Here is a 23222-nt window from a genome sequence, read left to right on the forward strand (position 1 = left end):
TTTTATTAAATTATGGGTGATATGCATTTATGGGTGCACTTTATTACAATTATGGTTGATGTTACAGTTGCGGAGATTATTACATTTATGGAGGTTACACCGGCAACCTAGGTTGGTGGGGTATTGTAAGATGCGAATCTGAAATCCAAAGTTCATCGAATTACGTATTGAGTGTTTTGACGACGCATGCTCTCTTGTGTGTCGAATATTGCAATTTTAGTATGTTTATTTTTATTCACCTTTCAGCTTATTGTTGCGAAGGTTAAATCATTAATTGTACATGTCATAATATTAACCCGGTCATTTCTGTTAAAAGACCTTTTCATAGGGCTCTCAAGCCACATGAAAGAAAAAAGCCCACACGTCAGCAATAGTTTAAAATATTATCTAGGCTCGAAAATTGCTCTTCAATCGCAGTGACCTAAATTACAGTACCATGACTATGCCGTAAGCACGGAAGTGAAAACCTTGTCACCTTAGTGCAGGAATGGCGCGTGACCGATTTATTCAATAGGCAGCACGTTTATCACGCGTAACTAATTATAAGACAGCATTGCCAATAGAATCAACTACTGGCACAGACATAATCGTTAGCTCCAGCAACATCATAAATTGTAACATTCAAATAATAACAAATGGCTTAATTGTCGTGTTGATCATTAAAAAATAGTCGCTGAAATTTAATCCTTTCCACATCAAAGCCTTAAATGATGTTTCATGAGCTTATAGCCACCACAAAGAAAACGTGTTTCCTTTACGGAGGAAATGTACCGAAATTCGTTAATAGTTGTATATATTCTTGATATCGCTAACGACACACAATTAGCCGCCGATATACACTTTTATGAAGATCTGAATTTATGTGCAGAAGTAATATCATAAAGTTATACTGTGTTGATCAAAATCCTTGAGGATAGAATTTCTTGTGATCCATTCGCCGTAGTCGACCCTACCAGCGTCGACCGACATATTCCTAATTTAGAACGCTAAGCGATGCTAACTCTATCGGTTAGTGTACCATCAGTGTAAACTTTTGCATTTACTGAAATTTTGTGTGGGCAGTCCATTTTAATTTTGAAGGGTGGAAGATAGCACCTTCAGTGGTGATTTTAACAAAAGTGGAGGTACATTGATGCACCTTTGGTGGACCTCGAAATTCAAGGGATGAAGACTGAATTACAAATACATTCAGCCACATTAAGGCAATTCTTATTTTGGTTCATCATTTTTATCTGACAAACACCTCAAACACATGGCCAAACCATGTTACGAAGATCAGCGTTAATTCTGAAACAAATTAAGTGCGGTATGTTACGATGTCTGATTTGTCACGTTTTTTAAAACATGTAATGTTAATAGCGAGAACGACTGAACTTATTGAGTAAGCGCTTTAGAAAATTTGTACAAATGCATCCAGTCTATGTCACGTGACATAGCAGTCAAAATATGTAACCAAATTATTTTTCATTACAAATCCAATTAAAAACAGATGGAATAGTGAAAGGGCTCTTTTAATGCGTGTACCTTCTGCGGTATTTCCAATTTAAGCAAGTACTCTGTAAACGGGAACTGTTGTATCAAGTGTGATCCGCCCAAGTTCAGTGATTTGCCAAGTGTAGCAGAGCGGCATGGAAACTCAACCCTGATCATGTACCAAAAAAACTGATTTTGTTAATATCAATATTTACTCAGAGCATTGATAAACAAATGATCACTCATGCAAGTTCAAGTGTATTACATTTATGGTTGAGTTTTATTACAATTGTGGTTGATATTACATTTGTGGAGATTATTACATTTAGGGAGGTTACACCCGGCGTCCAAAGCTTTTACACACGCCCAAACCCAAAGCTGAATAGTCGCTCGACTAAGTTGTCACAATTTTGTCCGCGAAAAGATGTCACATCGTGACATGCACACAAATATCCTACACAGGAGCTTACATAACTTGAGAGCAAAATTTGTTTAAAGCAGTAAAGGCATTGGTCAACATTGACTGGCTTCAATTAAACGTGCAAAATAAGGTGAGCTATCGTCCGTTCATTAAGACTATCTTTAATTGCAGAGTACAGCTTTACAAATGACTTGCGCATAAACACCTCCCATGCGAAGACCTGCGAATTTGTACGGGTAATTTGTAATGTTGCAACATCAAGATATAGAGCACTTTAACAATTTTGATAAATTTGAACTATCATAAGATCCTATTCTCCCAAATTAGTTCCAATCGTGTTAACATTGATATATCATACGAAACGCCATCAAACTGCATATTTCATAACAGCAACAAACTGACGAAAATACAGAATTTTAAAAGCAATGACCGAATGTCGAGTCTGTTCAATTGTCCGATAGTCCTGAAGATAAAAAAAACATTTAGATCTGTTGGTTTTAGATACCGTACTCTATAACAACAACCAAGTCAAGTTGATGATGTAATGGTGAACACATTTAGACACGTACAAACAATTTGTAAACATAAACTTATCGTATGCGACGTATTTTACTTTATCAACAATGTTTTGTGCTCTCACAAACCTCCTTTCTAGAGCAACAACGAAACAAAGTCATATTTCTAGATTAATGTTCTTCAATCAGCTTCCCAGATTGCCTTAATTCTTTTCTTTGTCTATTTCTGAGCTAAATTAAAGATGCATTATATAACCTTGTTTATTGGCATCATAACCGTATTTATACAATGTGATAACGAGCTGAGTACGAGTTGCTCTTCTCGCTTTTACTCTACGCCAGATGCAGTCTTAAAATCAGTTCCTTTCTCGATGGCGCCATCAAGTCTACCACTTGCCATGAATAATGGGAGAAAAGTGCAAGACACCACAGAGGAATGATACCTTCAGGTCTTGCTCGCGGCTATTACAACTTTTAACTGGGTACGAATCAGCTGATATTCGTACACGCACATGTTTTTGGGGTCATACAAATTAACTTGATTCTCTGTCGAATGTGTGAGGGGTAAATTACATTAACACAGGTAAGTATCAATAAAGATGACGCTCAGTAAAGTCATGGGCCTTTGTGTGCTCGGAAGAGAAAGCTAACAATGTTCAAGTATAAAGGTGAAGGTGAAATACATGTAGCGACATTCCTCTCAAAAAATATCGTTAAAACTTTTTTAATTGGAAATATTAAATGCCTCAATATACGGTGTGTCAGATTTGAAACATGAAACCGACAAGCCAACTCGCCTTTATGAGACGCATTGGCGGGGCGATGTGACCCTTTGAAAGCGCGTTCGTGTTTTGCAATACCCTACAGGCAGAAAGAAGTGTATGTTTTGCAAAGGCAACAACTACTGCCACCACTGTGTAGTATCAATAGCTTCCTATTCATGAATTTACAGGAAACAAGTAAATATGGGTCAACAGTCTAAGTGCACTATGGCAAGGGTGTTTTATTTACCAAGTTACAGATTTTTCCCCTTTGGCAAGATCTGTGAGGAATATAAAACAGTGGTCCGGCATTCATGAATGGCAAATGCAACCTTATAAGTCTTTTTTAAATCAATCGACATCCTATTAAGAACTTACCACGTTTACATTGTATCGCATTATTCATTTCATTATCAAGGAACTTCAATTTAAGCGCATGTACGTCAATCAATACCAGTTATGAAAATTAACAAATTATGCAGAAATCCCCCCTGTATTTTTCCTACAGCTCCGGAAGCATATCTAGACCTGGCGTTGATTATGTATGTTCGGATGTATAAATTCATGTTGAATTCTTTCCAACGACTTGGTCACAGTGATATTCTACTGCTAGTATGTGATTCAATTTAAATTTGAACACATTTCGCTCGCATTTCATGACAAGGTATTCATAGCAACCTGCACAAATCTCGCTGGGTGATTCGAACCTTGCATTTTCTTTCATTCCAATTCAAGCACTCATCTCATCTATGCCGTGACGTCAGAGCACTCGTAACCTCGTTCTGATCAATAAGGGTTACCGCGATTAAAAGGGGCACCCCTGACATTCTACGAAAAGCTCTATTTCAATTCCTATTTCCGAACTTTTTTTAATTGGGTGACGAAATGGCATTTTACAGACACTGCTTTGTGGTGAAAAAAAATGCAAAAATTGGCCTTGCAATGCATCAGAGTTGCTAAACAGCAGAACACATTCAATGCCCAATTTAACATTTACACTCTCTAAGCGATTCACAGCTCATTTATTTGTCTTTAAGATTGATACTTTCGCATAGAGACTACACGTTTTATCGTCTGTCTGTCTGTCTGTCTCTGGTCTCTAGCTTACAAATGGTATTATATCGCTCCACATCGAGACACGGGCAGAGTAACAGTCGTAGTTAAATACAGAGGGTCGGAAAAGAAAGACCGAGAAACAGACAAAGGAAGAGCTCGAAGAGGGAAGCCAGAGACAGCGAGATATTTTTTTACCTAACAGGAGCGATACTTTTGGCTAAACAGGTTATATATTTAACCTGAACGTGACAATAGGAACGGCGATGTAGGAGACCGAATGGATAAAAATTACAAGTGCGCGATATTAGCAAATGCATTTCCTTCTTGTATATTGACAAGACAGCTGAACAGCAAAGCGCCCGCTACAGGTTTGATGAAACACTTGCATACGATACAGTAACAGTGTAACGCAATACATCAAGAACTGTTTGAAAAAGTCGATGACGACACTTTAATAAGTTGGTGTAGGCCGACGGCATGCTTTTATACGTGCACCACTTGATAACAGCTTCTATAGCCAATCTAATATTAACGAGCCTATATCGTAGAGCGCTTTTCTAAAGTTTAACCTGCAAAACCATTTAATATCTACATATACTTCTACACCTCTCACGAGACCAAGCTTTTTTTTTTATTTAAAACGTTACGTGCAATTCGCAGATTGAGGGCGTCCTAACACGACTATGTTAGATTGGTTCAGATTTTGATTATGAAAAAAATGATTGTGAAATCCAGTTATGCCACATCAAAACATCCATTTGCATAACGAATAACAGTAAATGAAAACCAAGCGTTTGAAGTGTACTTGAGCTTGGTTATGGTGCTTGGCTACATGTAGAAATATCACTAATGTTTTTAGGGATAAATCTCACGACAAAATGACACAGATGAGTGAGCTCAAACGAGCTGATGAACTCACTGAAGTACGAACGATGGAAACCATGTCCTTGAAAGACAGCAGCCACTAATATCTTAGTGGACATACGGTTTTAATTCTGGACATTCGAACAGTCTGCACAATCATGAAAATCTGCTAAGAGTCTTTGTTGATTTCCTCCACCCTGTACCAATCAATTTCATCTAATTTGCCAAAGTGCTATTTTGCCCTCTAATGTGTATTAAATATTCATGTGTACACAAAGCCAGAGACATAATCATTTTTTCAAAACTGTCTGAGTTTTTTTATATCGCAGGTAAACATCGCAAAATCGGTTGCCTTGCCAATTTTCTGTCTCCGGAGACAACGTATCGCAGAGATATCAAAGCTTCCTTGAATATTTAATGACCTAGCTTAGGTGACAATTCAATATTGATAGCCCAGGCGTCATTAGTCGAGTATCGCGTCTCCATGGCCCGCGGAACTTTAATACGCTGTCCAATCGAGAGTGTAATAGTGTGCGCTCTCCCCTTTACGCTATAATCGGTCATAATCACGAATACATCAGCACCAGTTAGAATACAATTAAACGAGGTTCCCCTCTTCCCGCGTTTCTCTAAAATGTTGGATAGAATTGTTGTATAAACGGGAAAATAGCTCGCGAGAGTTGAATGGTCTTGTTTTCGTACACAATTCGATTTACGGAGGTCAGTCCATCTGTTAGTCAACACGGGTGTGTAAAAGAAGTCTTTATGATTTATTTCGAGTATTGCGTTACCATGACAACGGATATTTTACTGTTTCTTGGTTCTTTGGCAATTATTCAAACATATAAAAATAATGATTTTTCAATAGTGTTTTTTTATCAAATGCGTGTACTCTTCCTTGAAAGGGTACCCCGCCTCTGATTCAATTCGTCAAAATGAATTTAATCAAACATTACGAGTTTGATGACAGTTCCCGGTAGATGGCACGATCGATATCATTTTCTTTGTGATCTCCGTGTGTGAATGTTTAATAACATGGAGTCGACAAACGATAAATAAGGGAATTTATAGGGTCGTAAATGTGCAAAAAAGTAATCATAGCGTTTGCGATTAGGAAGCGTTCTCCCAAATGCCTTTGGCAAGCCTCTTATATGGTAACGGCGACCTTTGTGGATTGGCTCCACATATATCCGCCTTTAGGGTCACACTGCATGATTTAAAACCTGCCCAGTCGCACAGCTTATATCTATTTGAAGTTTTGTGGGCGAAAAAGGATTTCGCATTTGACTTTCTTTTGTCAAGTATTCCACTCCGAGTACAACCTTAGGGGTTGTGACTGTGTCCACAATTCAAAGCTTTTTCAAAAGACCACGCTATTTTATATTCAGGAAAGTTACAACTATAACCTTGATATTTGGTAGGCAAGTCTTTTTTCAGTTAATTTTTTTGTAGCGTTTAACCAAAATTTGGAAAATTTAAGACTCGTTAACAGCTTTTTCACGTTTGTTTTACACTAAGCAGGCGCAAATTGATTCAAAAAGGGGTCTTTGAACTTATAGTAAAGATATAGGAGAATGTCATTATAAACACATATGGATATGACAAAGCTGGTGAGCATTCACAAGTTGCAGGGGATTTAGATGGATGCCTATCTGTTGTTTCAAAAGGTATCTCTCACCCGGATCAGGCAAGGTGCTGTAAGTCTAATAGGCACCGACAACCCGTCATTGCATGTCAGGTCACCCGTTTGCTTGCGTCACCATGAACCAGTCCGTCAAAATGAACATCACCAAAGCCTGGCGGCGAGACTGGATTGGTGTGTCGAAACCAATTACTAGTCGATGTTAGTGGCACAAGCATAATATGTTTGTTTCATTTCTCTGTTGGCATCGCTTTATACACCAACACATTGACACCAAGTGTATTCCAATGCGTTGAACTTGACCTATATGCACGTCAATTAACGCAGAGACGGTGCACATTGCGTATTAGGCATAATAAAACACTGCGTGTATCCGTTATCAAGCCCCTCAGGAAATGGGGCAGATCTGTTGCATCTTTTATTTTGGTATGACCGATCAAAAACAGTAAAATTAGTGGACACCAAGCTTGATTTTGAAAAATTTCAAAACAGTTTATGGTTGGACGTCAAATAGAGTAGGTCGGCTAACCGGAAACACACGTTTTTAGTTATTTGACCTAATTGTTTTGTTTATATCTGCCATACAAACCAGCCATAAATAAGCGCGGGAATGTGCATTGCACCGCCCTATCTGACAACGGGATCGAAGCATTTCCTGACATGCATTGATTTAGGTTATCTGTTTCCGTTGTGGGATGCATGTTTTTGACTTATAGTAGGTAGTTACTAGTTATCCAGGCAGTCGAAAGTCATATCAGATACTTTGATAATGTTTGTATCTCCTACAATGTATGTTAACTAATGGATTTATGTCTTCCTTGTCTTACACACGTGACCTTACGTTGAGGTTATCGAGATTTTGCTTGTTGTGACAAACTGCACAAGCCGTCCAAAAACTCTTGATGAATCTGAGGACAACGGACGAGGATTTTTTGACATGCCTGTTGACGTAATGAACAACCTTGTACCTTTGTCTCGCGATGAAAGTAGACGACGTTCAGTAAACCTTGTTCTTGCGATACATCAGCGGAAAAACCGAATGCATTCCATCCGCTGATTTCCTGTCGCTTGGGACTTAGAGGAACATTAGAACAGAAAAATCGATTCAAGTCAGTTACTGTAATAAATAGTGACTTAAATATCGTTTTTGAAGAATACTAACGAGTTCGTAATACTAGTCTTACAGACAATTACACTTCCACAGTAGTTGTCTATTAAAGCCCCACTAGCTGTAACTCTTGAAATTTGTTGACGTCAATATATCTTTCTATTCCCTCCTCGTTTTCTCTGAATTCTACACCTGGAGGAATATGGGCTTTCACTCCATTTGGAAACCATTCCTTAACAGTTGAAAAAATCAATTCAAATTTCATTGATTAATATTACACAGGAAACAGAACGTACAATGTCACAGTTGACAACATTCACCCCAATGCATTACATTGGACTACTCTCTACGATTTATGTGAAGCTTTCGGTCGGTGCAGATATGCACAGTATACATGTGTTTTTTGCGTTTTCGCATTGAGCTGCCACTTAATGAGTGGGCACACGTTTCATCTCAATTTAATCTTTGTCTAGTTCAAAATTGCACCTACAGTGTTATTGGATAGTTAAAAATAAGTGTTAACACACATAAATTGGTACGTTGTCATCAACTATTTTTATTTTCAAAGTAAAAATCATAATGCTATACGATAAAACTAGTAGGGCTTTAAAGGAAGAATTCTTTCAAAAATGTTAGCTCGAACCGTCATAGGAGGTATTTATATCAGGGAAGTCGTGGGCGATGTCCTCTATAACTCTTGACATGTTTCTTTTGTCGCTTTCATGGCAGTCGGTTTATGTCTTGATGATTTACAGGATGTAGTTAGAGGTGAACCTTAGCCCCGTTTGACGTATTATACCCCTGTAACATACAAAAAATGACATCAAGAATTTTCATCTGATTGAAGTTTCAATAAAAGTGAGTTACAGCCACCGCATGTCGAATTTCACGAGCTGATGCTGTTGCCATATCAGCTAATAACTTTATCGAAAGAACGCTAGGACAAGTCAATACACATTAGGCAAATGTCGACATAAAATGCTATGTAGAGCGCTGCCCCTTCTCTCTCTGTGATATTCTTCATCACTTAGAAATATGGTCGCGGTAATTTGAAGCCGAGTACTTTGAATCTTAGAAATAATTCATATCGCGTGTTTACAGTATCACGATTTCATAGAAAAATCCAAAATGACCCTTTTCACCCTATCAACTTGAAGTATATATTCAAATACACCCCTTATGTCACTTGGTCACCGTCCAAACTTCGTACAGTTATTTGGGGATGGTGAAGATAATTTATTCTTCATGGTGTCGATGATGATGTCGACTTTGGAATCTTTTCTCGGAATCTCTTACATTTATCTAAAGTGTTTATTGCTATTCGGTTTCCTTATTCAAGTTATGTCTATATTCCATGCGTTGAATTTTTTGTGGAAACTTGTACAATGATGACATGTACGGAATACATAATGAATATCCTTCACGTTGATAGGCACCATCGAACGAACATCGAACGAGCATCGTATTATACAGTAGTTTTGAACCGTATTGCTGGTGTTAAATTGATATTTTATAGACAAGTAAAGTCAGGTCATATTTGCTACGCGGCTGTGTAATTATGGCAAAGTGCGTCGAACCTTCTAAATTAGTTTTGCAAACGCACAGCGAGTTGCATGTTCTGCGTAGAATTGAATACATACCTTGTTAACGCAATGTTACGCAATGCAAAGGACACTATAGGAAGAGAACCGTCATTAGATATGGGCACAATCAGCCATTATTTGTTTTATTCTCAGTGCCAGTTAATAAACAGTTTTACACCACGTCACATGTCGCAAACGTTTCTCGGTGCTTTAAAACTTTCCAAGCCATCAGTTTTAATACACCATGCGATTGCGTGTTTTCTAACTTGTGTCAGGACAAATTGGCCAAGTGACATTAGGGTGTATTTCAATATAAATTTCAAGTTGATAGGTGAAAAGGGTCATTTTGGATTTTTCCATGAAATCGTGATACTGTAAACACACGATATGAATTATTACTAAGATTCAAAGCACTCGGCTTCAAATGTGGGCATTGAATCTATGAATAGTCATTGCTCGCATGAAAATACAAAAAGAAGTCTTAGATACTAGTCTGTTCATCTGAAAGAAACGCATCTCATTTGGTCACAATGCTGAAGCACATTTCAAATGACTCACAATCATCAAAGGCGACAACGTTTTAAAGATAGCAACGTAGGAGTGGACAATGATTCTCTTTAGTTTGTACCTTTTTTGAGTAAACAAGTATGTTCAATATGTGTTGGCTGTGAGGCTTTTTGTCATTAACCCTTTGAGTGCTGTTATTTTTCCCACCAAAATTTTAGTGAAACATTTTATCAATTTTTATGAATTTAATTATAATTTTTTGATAATTTTGGACCAAATGGATATCACATTTCATTGGCTACAGCTTTTATCAAAATTTTGGCAAAAATCTGAAAAAAAATTGATTTGGGTATATTTTATAAAGGTGACAAAAATTGACTTTGTCGCTCAAAGGTTTAATGCTGTCAACCTTATATGTTGGACACGTTATGTTTAAAACGTTATTATTTGCACACCTGTGAAAAGGTGTAATTGATTCATTGATTGTTCTTGCAAAATTTTTGGGACACGGCAAATGCATTTATAGGTTAAAAGTATTTTGATGATGTAGAAATGCGTCAGCAAAACAGTGTGACTCAATATGATCAGAGTTTATGTCAGTTTGAGTAACCAAATTGGAAGCCATTACAATCTGTTTAAAAATACAACATGAATTGACCACGAGTGAGAAAACTGGTCCGCAAAGTTCACATCAAACAATTTCACTAAGCAACCATGTGAAGAAACGAGACTGATTTTTACTCCGGAAACCTACAAAGTCTAATTAAATATCAAAAGTATCAGAGTAAGCGACCTCTAGAACGTCTAATTTTATTCAGAATGAAAAAACACAAACGTCTTGGCAAAAGTATGGACATCATTGTAAATGTATGCACGAGGTATTACGGAAGTTTAATTATTCAGATTTTGAATTTTGAAAATTTTGACATTTTAAAAGCATATCTGGTGTCTCGAAAGGGATGATGTTGCAAATGAATGAACATAAATGATTTAATGAGTAAAATATTTACATGTCCAACAGGAACGACTTTGCATGAATATGTATATTTTGCAATTTGCTTGGATAGATTAAAATAATATCAAAACGACAGCTTCACACAAAGCGTCTTTCTAACTTGTGTCAGGACAAATTGGAATTATTAATTGAAAAATCCATTTTTCAAAAAAAAAAATACGGATTCAATCTTGCATTATTGTGCGAGGTAAAGCTTATTACATCGATTGATATAATTCCTTAGGCCCAGTTTACGTCATGGTAATGACTTTTTAATTGCGCATACACTTTCCTTCTGTGGCGGTGAGTTAGCTGTGCCGTGCAGCATATCTGTGTCATGCAAATTATTACAAGAGGACGGGACGACCTGATCTGAGCACAAAATCTCAAATATAGAATGGATGGAAGAGCTTAAGTTTACCAGAGGTCAACCGTCGACCGCACACATGTTACCCGTTATCCTTTATATGGTTGCAGCATGCATTCGGGATTTGTATCGTGCTCATAAAAATTAAAATATGATAAACCATAAAAAGTACAGTAATTCATACATGCAAGTCATAGGTCAGTCAGACTAATGTAACATAAGTTGCATGCCTTTTGGAAGTACAGACGACGTAGAATATAAGGGAGTTTTCTAAAACCACTCGGCTGTCTCAGTGTTAGCAATACAGTAACTGAACTTGCTAACCAAGATCTATCGTCGCGGGTATATAAAATTGTGTCTTTACCTAGTGGTATTAAGAGTAAATTTATCTCTTGATCGAGAGTGATGAATGCTAAATAATGTCGAAATAAAAACAGGTGTAGAACATTACTGTTGCTTGAAACTGGTCCATTTTGGGGATTACATGTAATGATACTGTATTGGACTTATACATAATGAATGTTGTAGTACACAATTGCGTTTTATTCGAGCGGATTTGGTAAGTCCATGAAATGATCACATGTGTTGTCAATGCCCGTTCATTTAATCGCTATGAGAGATTTTTTTCTATTTCAATCACTCAGAACTCTTACAATTTGATGTGACATGTACGGGACATGTAATGCTTCGTGTTGGTACGTTATACGTACGTTCTGTGTATGCGCAAGGTCCTCCAAATGAACCGGGTAAAAGCGGATTTTGAAAATCCGATCTTTGCTTGTTTGGTATTTACATAACAACGTTACAACCTTTAGTTTTTGTTTGAGAGCCCTGTGGTAATGCGATTCATATGCTGGTTATCGTCGCTGCCATTTCTCTATGTATATGGATCATTTTTTCTTGTTTTTGTTTTGTTTTGTTTTGACAGTTATTCTGATTAAGAATTAAACTCCTTTGAAAGTTTGGTTATCTTACCCTCTCATCTTTCTCCCTTTCTAGACCTTCTTCGTCGTTTTTCCTACGCTTTCGTATAACTCCATCAAGGTCTTACACCCCTGCCTGTATCACTTCTGAAGGAGTTTGTCGCTGTGGCATTTGGAATTGCTTCAGTGTGATATTTTGTGGATTAAGTATTATATCTCGTCCCCCTACACATTTATGACAGCTAAATCGACTTTTCTGCCAGGTTATCAATTCGTACACAGGATAACTACAATAACTGTACATCTTGCTTCGACCCCTCATTGATTTTTGATACAGATTTGTAGCTTTAAAATGGCTATGAACATGTCACAATGATATTCAAACTATAGCAACTAACAATAGATGTTTTGCTCGAGTAAAAGAAACTTTGTTAAAATGGTAAATGTCAATGAAACCTTGAAAATGGCAACAAAGCTTTAATACTCCATTTGTCACTCGGTGATAAATGTCACTTTAGTTATTCAAAATATGTCAGAAATGTAACTATCGTGTTTCATGGATAGAAAATATATTTATGCAAGATTTTTAAGTTCTGAACTGACATGGTGAGTTCAGAAAGCTTAGATTAATGTTGCCTATGGTGTATAATGAAAAAGCTGATGTTGGTGTCTCAGTATAACAAAACACTAAAGAAATGGTCATTGGGAGCACATCATTTTAGTCTATCAATTATACTTTGAGTATGTTACAAAAAACTCTTTAAGCTTTTGAGATGGAGTATCTGTTTAACCTCACTTTTGTCATATCACATCCTCCCTTAACCTTAAACAAACATTTTATCTTTCCTGAAGACACTTCAATTGTTCTTGCTGTTTTCATTGAGTGTATTTCTTGACTGTAACTGCAACACAAACTCATTAAAAGGAAAAAAAGTTCTTGTTTTTCTCTTTAAACAGACTTTAAAGCATTAGCGTTTGCTTTATTTTATATTTATGTAGTATACCTAGTAGTGATAGAGAGATGACAGAGCCTCTTGTGACATTTATTTCAAATTAGCTTGAGTCTACAGACTCCAAACTCATTATTTGGTAGGGACACCACAGAGAAAAAACAACCATAGCAATTTCCAAAGCACCACCTGCTTAACGTTTAATTTCCGCATCAGCAGGAGACAACTGAATTAGCGCTTATCCACGCGACGGGAATTTTCACTTAACTTTACGGAGTGGAACCACAGAAGCCCTGCCGGAGCATTATATTTGACAAGCCGTCCATAAATTCAACCGTAAAAGTACTCCCCGCGTGCATTAATCACGGGAATGAAAGGATACGTAAGCACAATCTGTTACCAGGGTCTCTCACACAGCGCACAAATAAAGTCTTAAACAATCGTCATCTAGTTTAAAACCGTTCCTCGCATTGTATGAGTAGTGTAGAATTTTATGAAAGACGTATCCCAAAAAGATTAAGTTTAAACCGTATTTGTATAGGGAGTAGAACTTTCTTCTTAAATTGTCAACGTAATTAAGCAAGGAGAGAGAGACAGAGACAGAGAGAGACATAGACACAGAGAGACAGACAGACAAACTTGTCATCTAAAACTGATCAAAAGTATAGTTTGCAAAATAGTCATCTCAAATTTTATTATTCAACTTTATTGTTCATTTTTACATTTTCTCATCCAAATTATTTTACGATACCAGCACCAGGAGGTTATATGATGAAGTTGCAATTCTACGACCCGACAGTTTTTATGGTTAAATAAATGATGAAATCAGAATATAGGTTTTGCATGTTTCTGTTATTATTTATCAAACCGATAACCCACGTGCAAACAAATACGTTCGTGTGCATCATTATTAATACACATTTAATATATACTCACGTGATATATACTTTATATTCTCATTTCCACTATCATTATTAGAATTCTACTATTGTATCGCGCTTAATGATAAGCTGGCAACGTATCAGCATCCGCTTATTATTCCTAATCCGGTAACCATGGTGTAACGTTTGTTACAGTAGGCTGATAATCGATGTATCATGATGTATTAACAAAAATGAGTTTCTATACTTTGCCGTTGCTTGACCGTAGCATATTCAATACTTGTGTCTCCTACCACTGTCTCGTTACTGAATAATTTTCCCCTTAAAACACAGACAAATATAGACACAGACTCGCAACGGGTATTGTTTAAAGCATGAAGCGGTTACGTAACCATCCATGTTCGCCTCGCCTCAGGTTGCTCTCGCCTCTCTTTTCCGAAGAGTGCTGACAATGCATCCTTCGGCAATTTTCGGATTTTCGCCAATTGTGAAGCGAAAGTATGTTCGACAAAATTGTGTTGTTTTTGTCATGTGGTGCTGAGGGAATGGGCGTGCTGGCGAAAACGGGAGTTTTTGAGCTTCAGGAAAGTGAGTTTTACCGTTTTAAAAAATCCTCTCCTATTTCTATGAATATCTAATGAGTGTGTTTGAACCAAATTTGAAAGTCTTTTATCGATACTGTCTGGTTTTACTCAATGATTTACGGTCAGTCATACCGTCTTTTACACGTTCGTCAAGGAAGGACATGTTTATGAAACTGCGGGCGTGTTATGTTTTGATTAGCGTGAAGCAGTGTTTCTGGCCTGAGAGCTCACAAAGTAACTATGGTTGCTACGCGACTGGCAGTACGATGCCATCTCGTCGTATTTTTCGCATATCTCGTGCAATTATCAACCACAAACAAAGTCTCCGAAAAGTTTAACACCTTTGAAGCTCATTTTAATATGAAAAGGCAATAGTCTACCGGGACGACCATGGAACAAAAGGCATGACGCGTTGCAAGTATGTGTCTACATTTGTCTGTGCTTTAAATAAGTACATTAACAGACGGGGTTACTTTGTTGGCAGTCTGTTTAGCTTCACTGAGCATTAACACAAAGGTATTCGACAGGACATGTCAATCTAGTCGTTTAATTGGCTCTCAAAGGGCGCCTACATTTCAAACTGGTGACATATTCTTTTGAAGGTAAACTTCGGTTCACAAGTTTACGAAATAAGCTATATGACGTACCTGTTACCTACAACGAATCTCTCTCTCTCTCTCTCTCTCTCTCTCTCTCTCTCTCTCTCTCTCTCTCTCTCTCTCTCTCTCTCTCTCTCTCTCTCTCTCTCTCGCTCTCTCTCCGTACACTATATCAATGACACTCGAATGTTAGCCCAGCATAATATATAATGCATTTCAATTTCAATAATGGACTTGTGTAAGCTTGGAAAATGTTTAATCATTCTGAGCGTCGTCGCTTGATTTTTCCGTCTTATGTCCGAAAGATACATCAGCAAACAAACTTTTTTTAATAACATTAAAGCAAAACCCATGATACTTGTTAACTTCTGTCACCAGGAGCTAACTGTTAGGCAATAAGATAATAACCTATTTATGATTGATATACCATTGATTTTTTAAACAATGTGTCGGACACACTGTTTCCCAAAAATTTGAACCAAAACTCATTTCAAATTCTCCTTCCCTCTTGACTCGAGTTTTGTTCTTTTTAATCGTGATAGGAAGCACCGAAGATAGGAATAGATACGGACTGGAAAGATGTGCACCACTGTACGTACATTTAAATGAAGGCATCCAATAAATCAACAACTTATCGCATATTATCGGATCATTAGAAGGAAGAGAAGAGCCAAGTTTGGTTTGACAAGAGGGTTGCAGACGTTGGTTTTATCAAAACAAATAACTCCGCGCATGCTTGTAACCGAGAGTGCATTTAGAGAAACAAGGTATTATTTTATCTGACACTGATAAAGGCAGAAGCTAGACTGTTGTTATAGTTTAACTACTATGCAGCAGATTTTAATGACATGTATACCTCGGATCGATTAAGGAATATTCATACACAATGCTATTGATCATGTCGTACAAGTTGCAACCCCATTCTTCGCTAATAAATCGATGCTATTTTTCTCCTGAACGGTGCCATTAACAGCACTGTTGTATCGATTCTACCCACTTCGCTTCCCTGTCTAAGCCCCGAAAACCACCACATGGTCGTGACAGAAAAAAGTGTTTTTTCCTTGGAAAAACTACACATAATCAATGAAATATCGATAATGATGCTATTCTTGGTCTGGTTCCTTCTTTGTGAATCGATAGAGCCTTCCGGGTTTCCCCTATTTTTCAAAAGGTGTTCCTAATACGAACCCTCCTCTACATGTAGTACTGCTATAACTGACAAACTCAGTTTTTTCATACATGCTCACCTTCGCATACATACGTATATTTATCATATATATATATATATATATATATATATATATATATATATATATATATATATATATATATATATGTATATACACATACATACATACATACATACATACATACATACATACATACATACATACATACATACATACATATTTTAAGGGATGTGTTTTCACTACAGTCACAGTGTTAACATACGTATATTTATCATATATATATATATATATATATATATATATATATATATATATATATTCATATATATATATATATATATATATATATATATATATATATATATATATATATATATATATATATATATATATATATACATACATACATATTTTAAGGGATGTGTTTTCACTATAGACTACAGTCACAGTGTAAAGAAAATCATATTCTGAGTCAGTTTTCGACACACAACAGCTACATATTACATTGCATTAAAATAAGTACGTGCCACTGGAAGTCTATAGAGTAACCTTTGTTTGGTTTGCATGATGCGTTCTTGAAGACGCCACATTGCCAGCAACATCAAAATGGGCCATGGAAGCTGTCTTTGGGGATGCAATAAAGTTTGTCACGCATTTATCGAACCATGCTCCATGCACGTTAAACTCTGGTGATGGTAAAAAGCAATCTCATTTAAATCCTCGATAATACCTTTGGGATTACTTGTTAAACTTTTCGAAGCCGACAGAAATAATCCTCTTGCGAGCGGAGAACACTATTTACGGAAACAACCTACGTGATAGTTTTGATCAAACTAAGCTAGAAAAAAAACTACATTTTAGATAATATTATGAATATATAATTGAGTAAATGAAAATATTGATTTTATAGTAGACATCGTCACTTTTATCACATCACCACATCTTGTCACGTATCGTATTAGATATATTCGCAAACGTTACTACAATGCTCGATTGTTTAAAAGTACTCTGCTGATACGTGTAACAGAGATTCCTTGTTCGTGCAGAGTTCTCAGCAGATCTTGTACCAGCAACCGTATCCCACGAGACAAATGCCTTCCTTCATTTTCAAGCATGGAGTCAAATGCCCATCCATGTCACCGTATCTGTTACATCCAAACACGGAATCGAATTGTTTCGTCATCGTGGTAGACAAACTTTGTTACGGTAACCGCATACAGTGTGCGATTGGTACCTAAGCAATAACCTGACTCGGGGCGTGGAAGCGGCTCTTCACACCCCTGATGTATTTTTAAATAACTAATGTACACTCTCAATGGTGTTAACACTAGGTGGTCTAGGTTACAAAAGGTCACTGCAAGGCAACCGCCGGCTCGATTCTATTAACGCACAGATTCATAAATTCACACACTCTCCGAGAGATTATTTGCTTTGCTTAAAATGCGCGGAAGAGGGGATTTATCGACTTGCTGTAAAGCGAGCCATCGTTTCCCTCGCCATCAATATTTATGAATTCCGTGCTGAACAGAAAACGACTTTGCGTGGCGGTGCAGCGCCTGGAGAATGCTGTGTATCTGCTTCAAATGATACAACAACACGGCTTCTACGCAGAACTCCTTGCCACTGGGAATCAAACAATCTGTCAAAGGCAACATCTCGCAATTCAATCATCCTTTCTGAACACTACTTAACTACCTGGAAACTTTTATCAGTGCTCTAGCTAATTATCATGTTTTTTAGATGGCCCTGTGTAACCGAGAAATAAAAACGTAGCGAATCGGCGTTCCATGTTATTTAATAGATAATTTATCTTCCTCATGTGTCAGACATAAAATATAGTATAGTCAAAATATTTTTTTCAATGTTACACGGAAAACATATGGAACATGATAAATATTGCAAACGGCAATAGGTTTCCATACGGAGCTTACATTAATCTCTGCGGCGTAAACTGTACAGCTTACAAAAAGAATGACTGCATTCGTCGGTGAAAAAGCGCAGATCACTGTCTACATCTAATTTAATATGTGGTATTAAATTAGACAAACAATAGTGTCTGATCTTCCCCAGACAAGCATCGACAGACTTTGTGTAATAAAAGACGATCACCTCCATTTCTCCAATTGTCATAATCCAAACCGTTTCGCAGTTTAGATTTTTTTTGAAAACCGTGCTACAAATATCACGCGAGCGGTGAATTTAATGGAAGACTTTTACGATGTGATTTAAAAAAAATTATGACAGAATCATTAAAAGTTACCTACCGCATCGGTACATATTCGAACTCGCGAACTGGATTAAATTCCATGTTTGGTCAGCTTGGAAATCAGAACGGCCGTACGGAGTGGAGACGCTCAGTATAGTATTGTTGGTCGACGAAAGGAACAAAGCCCACACGCCTGTGAATGTGGTCCAGCTTTGAACAGTCGCTGCCTGTGATGCAATTATACCCGTTGTCAAAAGGCAAGTCGGCTAACAGAAGCAGTATGGCTCATCAAATCCCCCGGTATGAGAAGGGACTTTTTTCATATTAAACGTCGGTTTCTTCGGGAAGCTCCTTGCTCGCTGCGGGTACAGTCTGTATTAATATCATGTCAGTCAACATTCGATTCGAAAAGATCGATCGTCTGGTCTTTCCGCTCCAGCACTTCACATGTAGAGGATCAGTCTATTCGTCACAGAGGGAGAGTCGAATATGACTCATCCGGCCTGGAAGAGTCCATCGTTGCTCACTTCTTTGATGTTGTAATACCGAGTATGGGGCGGGTAGGTTTAAGAGAAAAGGCCTTAATTATAGGAGGCATGAGGACGTCGTGCCATGAAAGATATTGTTCTATATTTAAACGTCTCTTGGGAAAAACTTGTTTAAGTAAGAAGGCATTTGCTATACAAGATTAATGACATGAGAAACAGTCTTGTACAGATGTCCGTTGTCTAGAAATCGATGACTGAATAAAGTAAATTTGCAAAAATAATGGCCATCTAGACAGCTAAACATTAAACTTTAAGTACTTTTAATCACATAGTATGCCGCTTTCACCCCTGTCTTCGGCTTGAAATTAAATTCCCTTGATCAATTTTTACAAAAGTTGGAGTCTGTCCTGAACAGTTTAAGTCTAGCCAGGGCAATGCATTAAAATTGAACTTTGATTAAAGTCAAAGACACGTTCAAGAACAAATTACCTTACTTGACCTCCAACACTTTTCTCTCAACCGGTTTTTATGATTGATGGACATGCAATCGAAGTATAAAACGTGAATCTTCTTGAGTTAACTGTGTCGAAATGTTTAAATAGCTACACATTGCCTAGGTGCTCTTTATTTGCTGTTTCTTTTTAATTGGATTCTCTTCTGTAGACATGTACGTTCTTGCATTTCATGCTCTGTTCCATCTCTCCTTTCATGGCTTATTCCATCTCTCCTTCATTCGTATTTACGACGCAGCCCCTCTTGTGCATCTCTAAACGCTTTTTGTCTGTAGGTGTATCTCCCTCCCCTCTATCTCTCCTCCTCTTCTACCCCTCCGAGATAACGACGTCGATATCATATGTTTCTGCTGATCCACGACATCAGTGTTGAAAGTACATGTAGTTGTATATTCATCATACCTTAGCCGAAGGAAATTCTAAAACCCCGCAAGGCACAGTGGATGGGAAGATTGCTCAAATACAAATTGCATGCAGTTCCTCCTTTAAAGGCTCGTGTCCTTATTCAGCGCCACAAAAATTGAGTCAGATAATTTCATGCATCGCTGAATGTATCTCGAAAATAGTCATTATATGTTTTATGTCATCTTTTATGCTTCGAGGCGGTTGAATATGATAAATTGTTTTTAGAGAGGACATGGGTCACGAACAATGGAAGCGCAATTTGTATAATTGGGGAGTTTTTCCAATTTTGTCAGGATTTCCCTCATTGGTTTGACGGTTTCAAAATGGCTACTACGAACATTATTTTATAATCGGTAGTAAACATCCGAAACTTAAAATTCTGATTTGAACGTTTTAGTACACAAAAATCAATCATATTCGATATTCTGCGATACAAGCGTGGAATAAATATTCAATTTGTCGGTGCGTTGGGCATTAGAATCGTGTTTTGTGACCCGCGTAATTTAATCGCATTTTATTGATTCTCGTGAGATGTAACATGTCAAAGATAGTAGTCAGTTTCCGAGGAGAAGATATGTTGCCGCCAAAACAAATCGGTAAATCACTGATGAAATATTTCCGCGTGTTTGTCGTGGATTTCTCACGATTCGAATATTTTATGTGGATAAATCAATTGATATCAGGGACAAAATACAAGCTCTCAAAGAAAGAGAGCAAGGTTTGAATTTGATTTGATGAATATAATGCCTTAATCTGCATTGAGTTAACGATAGGTATCACAGTTGCAATTTGACCCGGAAAGACTTTGCACGCAGACGGCACTGTATACGAGGCCTGAGAAATCAACCATATATTTAGACAAAATATGCGTACTCATAAATCTGGTTCTGTAAGCGTTTCAGTGCGCTACAGGTCAAAAGTTCTTTGCAATTTTTTTGCTGAAAAGCTGTTCTCAATGTATTCTCTCTCACGCATAGTCACACAATTTTTGTTCAAGATTCCCTGGTTCTTTTATGCCAGCGCGCTGACACTGCGTGAGCACTGGCAACCTGACAAACTTTAATAGTCGATCATTTTTTATATTATAATATCTTGAACAAGTGCAAACATAATTTAGTTTGTTCACTATAAGATCTTTCCTGTTTACAATATGCTGTAATAACGTTCAGAAATACCTTGGGTATTGAGATCATGTAGACAGGAGGATTACGTATTTCAGTATTGTGACAGCGGCTTTGCTTGACTCTAGATTTGATCGTGAAATTGAATGATGAGGGACGGGCAGAGGAAGAGGCGGGCAAACAGAATCTGCAGCGGAAGACGTCGACAGACACGCCAATTGGCATGAAGACGGAGACATTGAGAGGGAAATGTAAAGAGTTATAGACGTACACGAAGCAACGCACAGGAAAGAAGATTAGTAAGCGCTCTGACGGACACACATGTATACTATAGAGAGATAGATATATAGGACAAGCAACTGCACATTTAATCAGTTTGTACCTTTGCTGAGAAATAAGATTGCCATAGGATTACAAATTTTAATACAATCACAGCGGCGAATGAATGATCTTACAACAATTAAATTTACTGTACACTGTGAGCGCTGACTTAGCTGAATTCTTAGCTGTTCATGACATGCTAAAATAATCTTCTCCGGGTAGCGATCAAGATGAAACTAGTGCCTTTATAGTCTTGCATAAAACGAAATCAATCTTAAATTTATTTGCCTCTTAGGTCTCATCGGAGGCTCTAGCTAGTTTTTGTCATTAGGTTTCCCTCTGAGGGACTGTCTTTCTTGAATGCACAAGTCTAGAACGACCCTGCACGTCGCGGCCAATCTTCTCAGATAGAAAACTCATCGCATTTTCACAAGCTCAAAAATCAAATGCAACATTGGAGAACGGAATGCAATTTCTTTGCGTCGTTCAGACGCATTATCGATAGAAATTTAAAGTAAACGATGCTGAGAAAAATGTAATTAATATCTGAAAGGGGTAAAATCCGCGAAGTACTCAAAATGCACATTTGAAACTTTCGAAAACAAAATATACGTGTGGGTGTGTCTTTTGTTAAATCAGAGCAGAATGGTGCCTAACTAACAATTTGTCTGCAATTTACCGACGTCACACGGTGTGATTATAAGGTTCACAAGAACCGTTATTGCATATGTAGGAATAAAGTTCATCCTCACGAGATATATACTACAATCTTTTAACAATTTTAGCGCATTTCGCTCCATTTCGAACGAGAAGTCTAATAAAATTTTTCGTGCGTCGTGTTTTATTCCTTTTCTGCAGCAAAAATAGTATTTGTACTCGACCTTACAGTTACGTTTCCAGCTCATCATTTAACATTGTGTGAACATGACCTCAAAATGTCGTTTATCGTCAACTAATATTTCGAGCAGTAGCGCAATGCCAAGTATTGATTGTGTTAACGATCTCTCATGATCTGTGTGTGAAGTGTATGTATGTATGTATGTATGTATGTATGTATGTATGTATGTATGTATGTATGTATGTATGTATGTATGTATGTATGTATGTATGTATGTATGTTTAGTATGTATGTATGTATGTATGTATGTATGTATGTATGTATGAATGTATGTACTATGTATGTATGTATGAAGGCACGCACGCACGCACGTACGTACGTATACTTATGTATGTATGTATGTATGTATGTATGTATGTATGTATGTATGTATGTATGTATGTATGTATGTATGTATGTATGTATGTATGTATGTATGTATGTGCGTACGTACGAACGCACGCACGCACACACGTACGTATGTATGTGTACGTATGTATGTATGTATGTATGTATGTATGTATGTATGTATGTATGTATGTATGTATGCATGCATGCATGTATGTATGTATGTGCATGCATGCATGCATGGAATTGCGTTCATATTCCCTCCCTCGTTATAGCCGACAATTACATCCCGTACATATCTCTCGGGAGTGTGACATATAATGAAACCTAATTATGGCGCTCGGATTTTGTATCCACGTTATCGGGATCGTTAGGCAGCATAGAGAACAAGTATGACATTTTAATGAATAACAATGATGTCGTTAGCTGAATGATCTCAAGGATTTCAATTACGTAGATTGGTCCGTTAGAGAGTAAACATTTCATAAATCCTTTTATGATATTTTTCTATAATGACAAAAAAGTA

General features: G+C 37.2%; 1 protein-coding gene across 2 annotated transcripts in view; it reads right to left on the bottom strand.

The window, feature by feature from the left end:
• The window catches only part of LOC139134905 (tumor protein p53-inducible protein 11-like), a 137003-nt gene that overhangs the window by 79237 nt on the left and 34544 nt on the right, over positions 1-23222 (bottom strand). The window contains exon 1 of one of the 2 annotated variants that reach the window (XM_070702005.1): positions 18683-19088. The exons of the other annotated variant lie outside the window; for it this stretch is intronic. Coding sequence (XP_070558106.1) covers positions 18683-18726 — 44 coding nt within the window. The 5' untranslated portion in view covers positions 18727-19088. Of the gene's footprint in view, positions 1-18682; positions 19089-23222 lie in introns of those variants that run through there. 2 annotated transcript variants of the gene reach the window in all.

This window comes from Ptychodera flava, chromosome 1, assembly GCF_041260155.1.
Source record: "Ptychodera flava strain L36383 chromosome 1, AS_Pfla_20210202, whole genome shotgun sequence".
NCBI lineage: Eukaryota > Metazoa > Hemichordata > Enteropneusta > Ptychoderidae > Ptychodera > Ptychodera flava.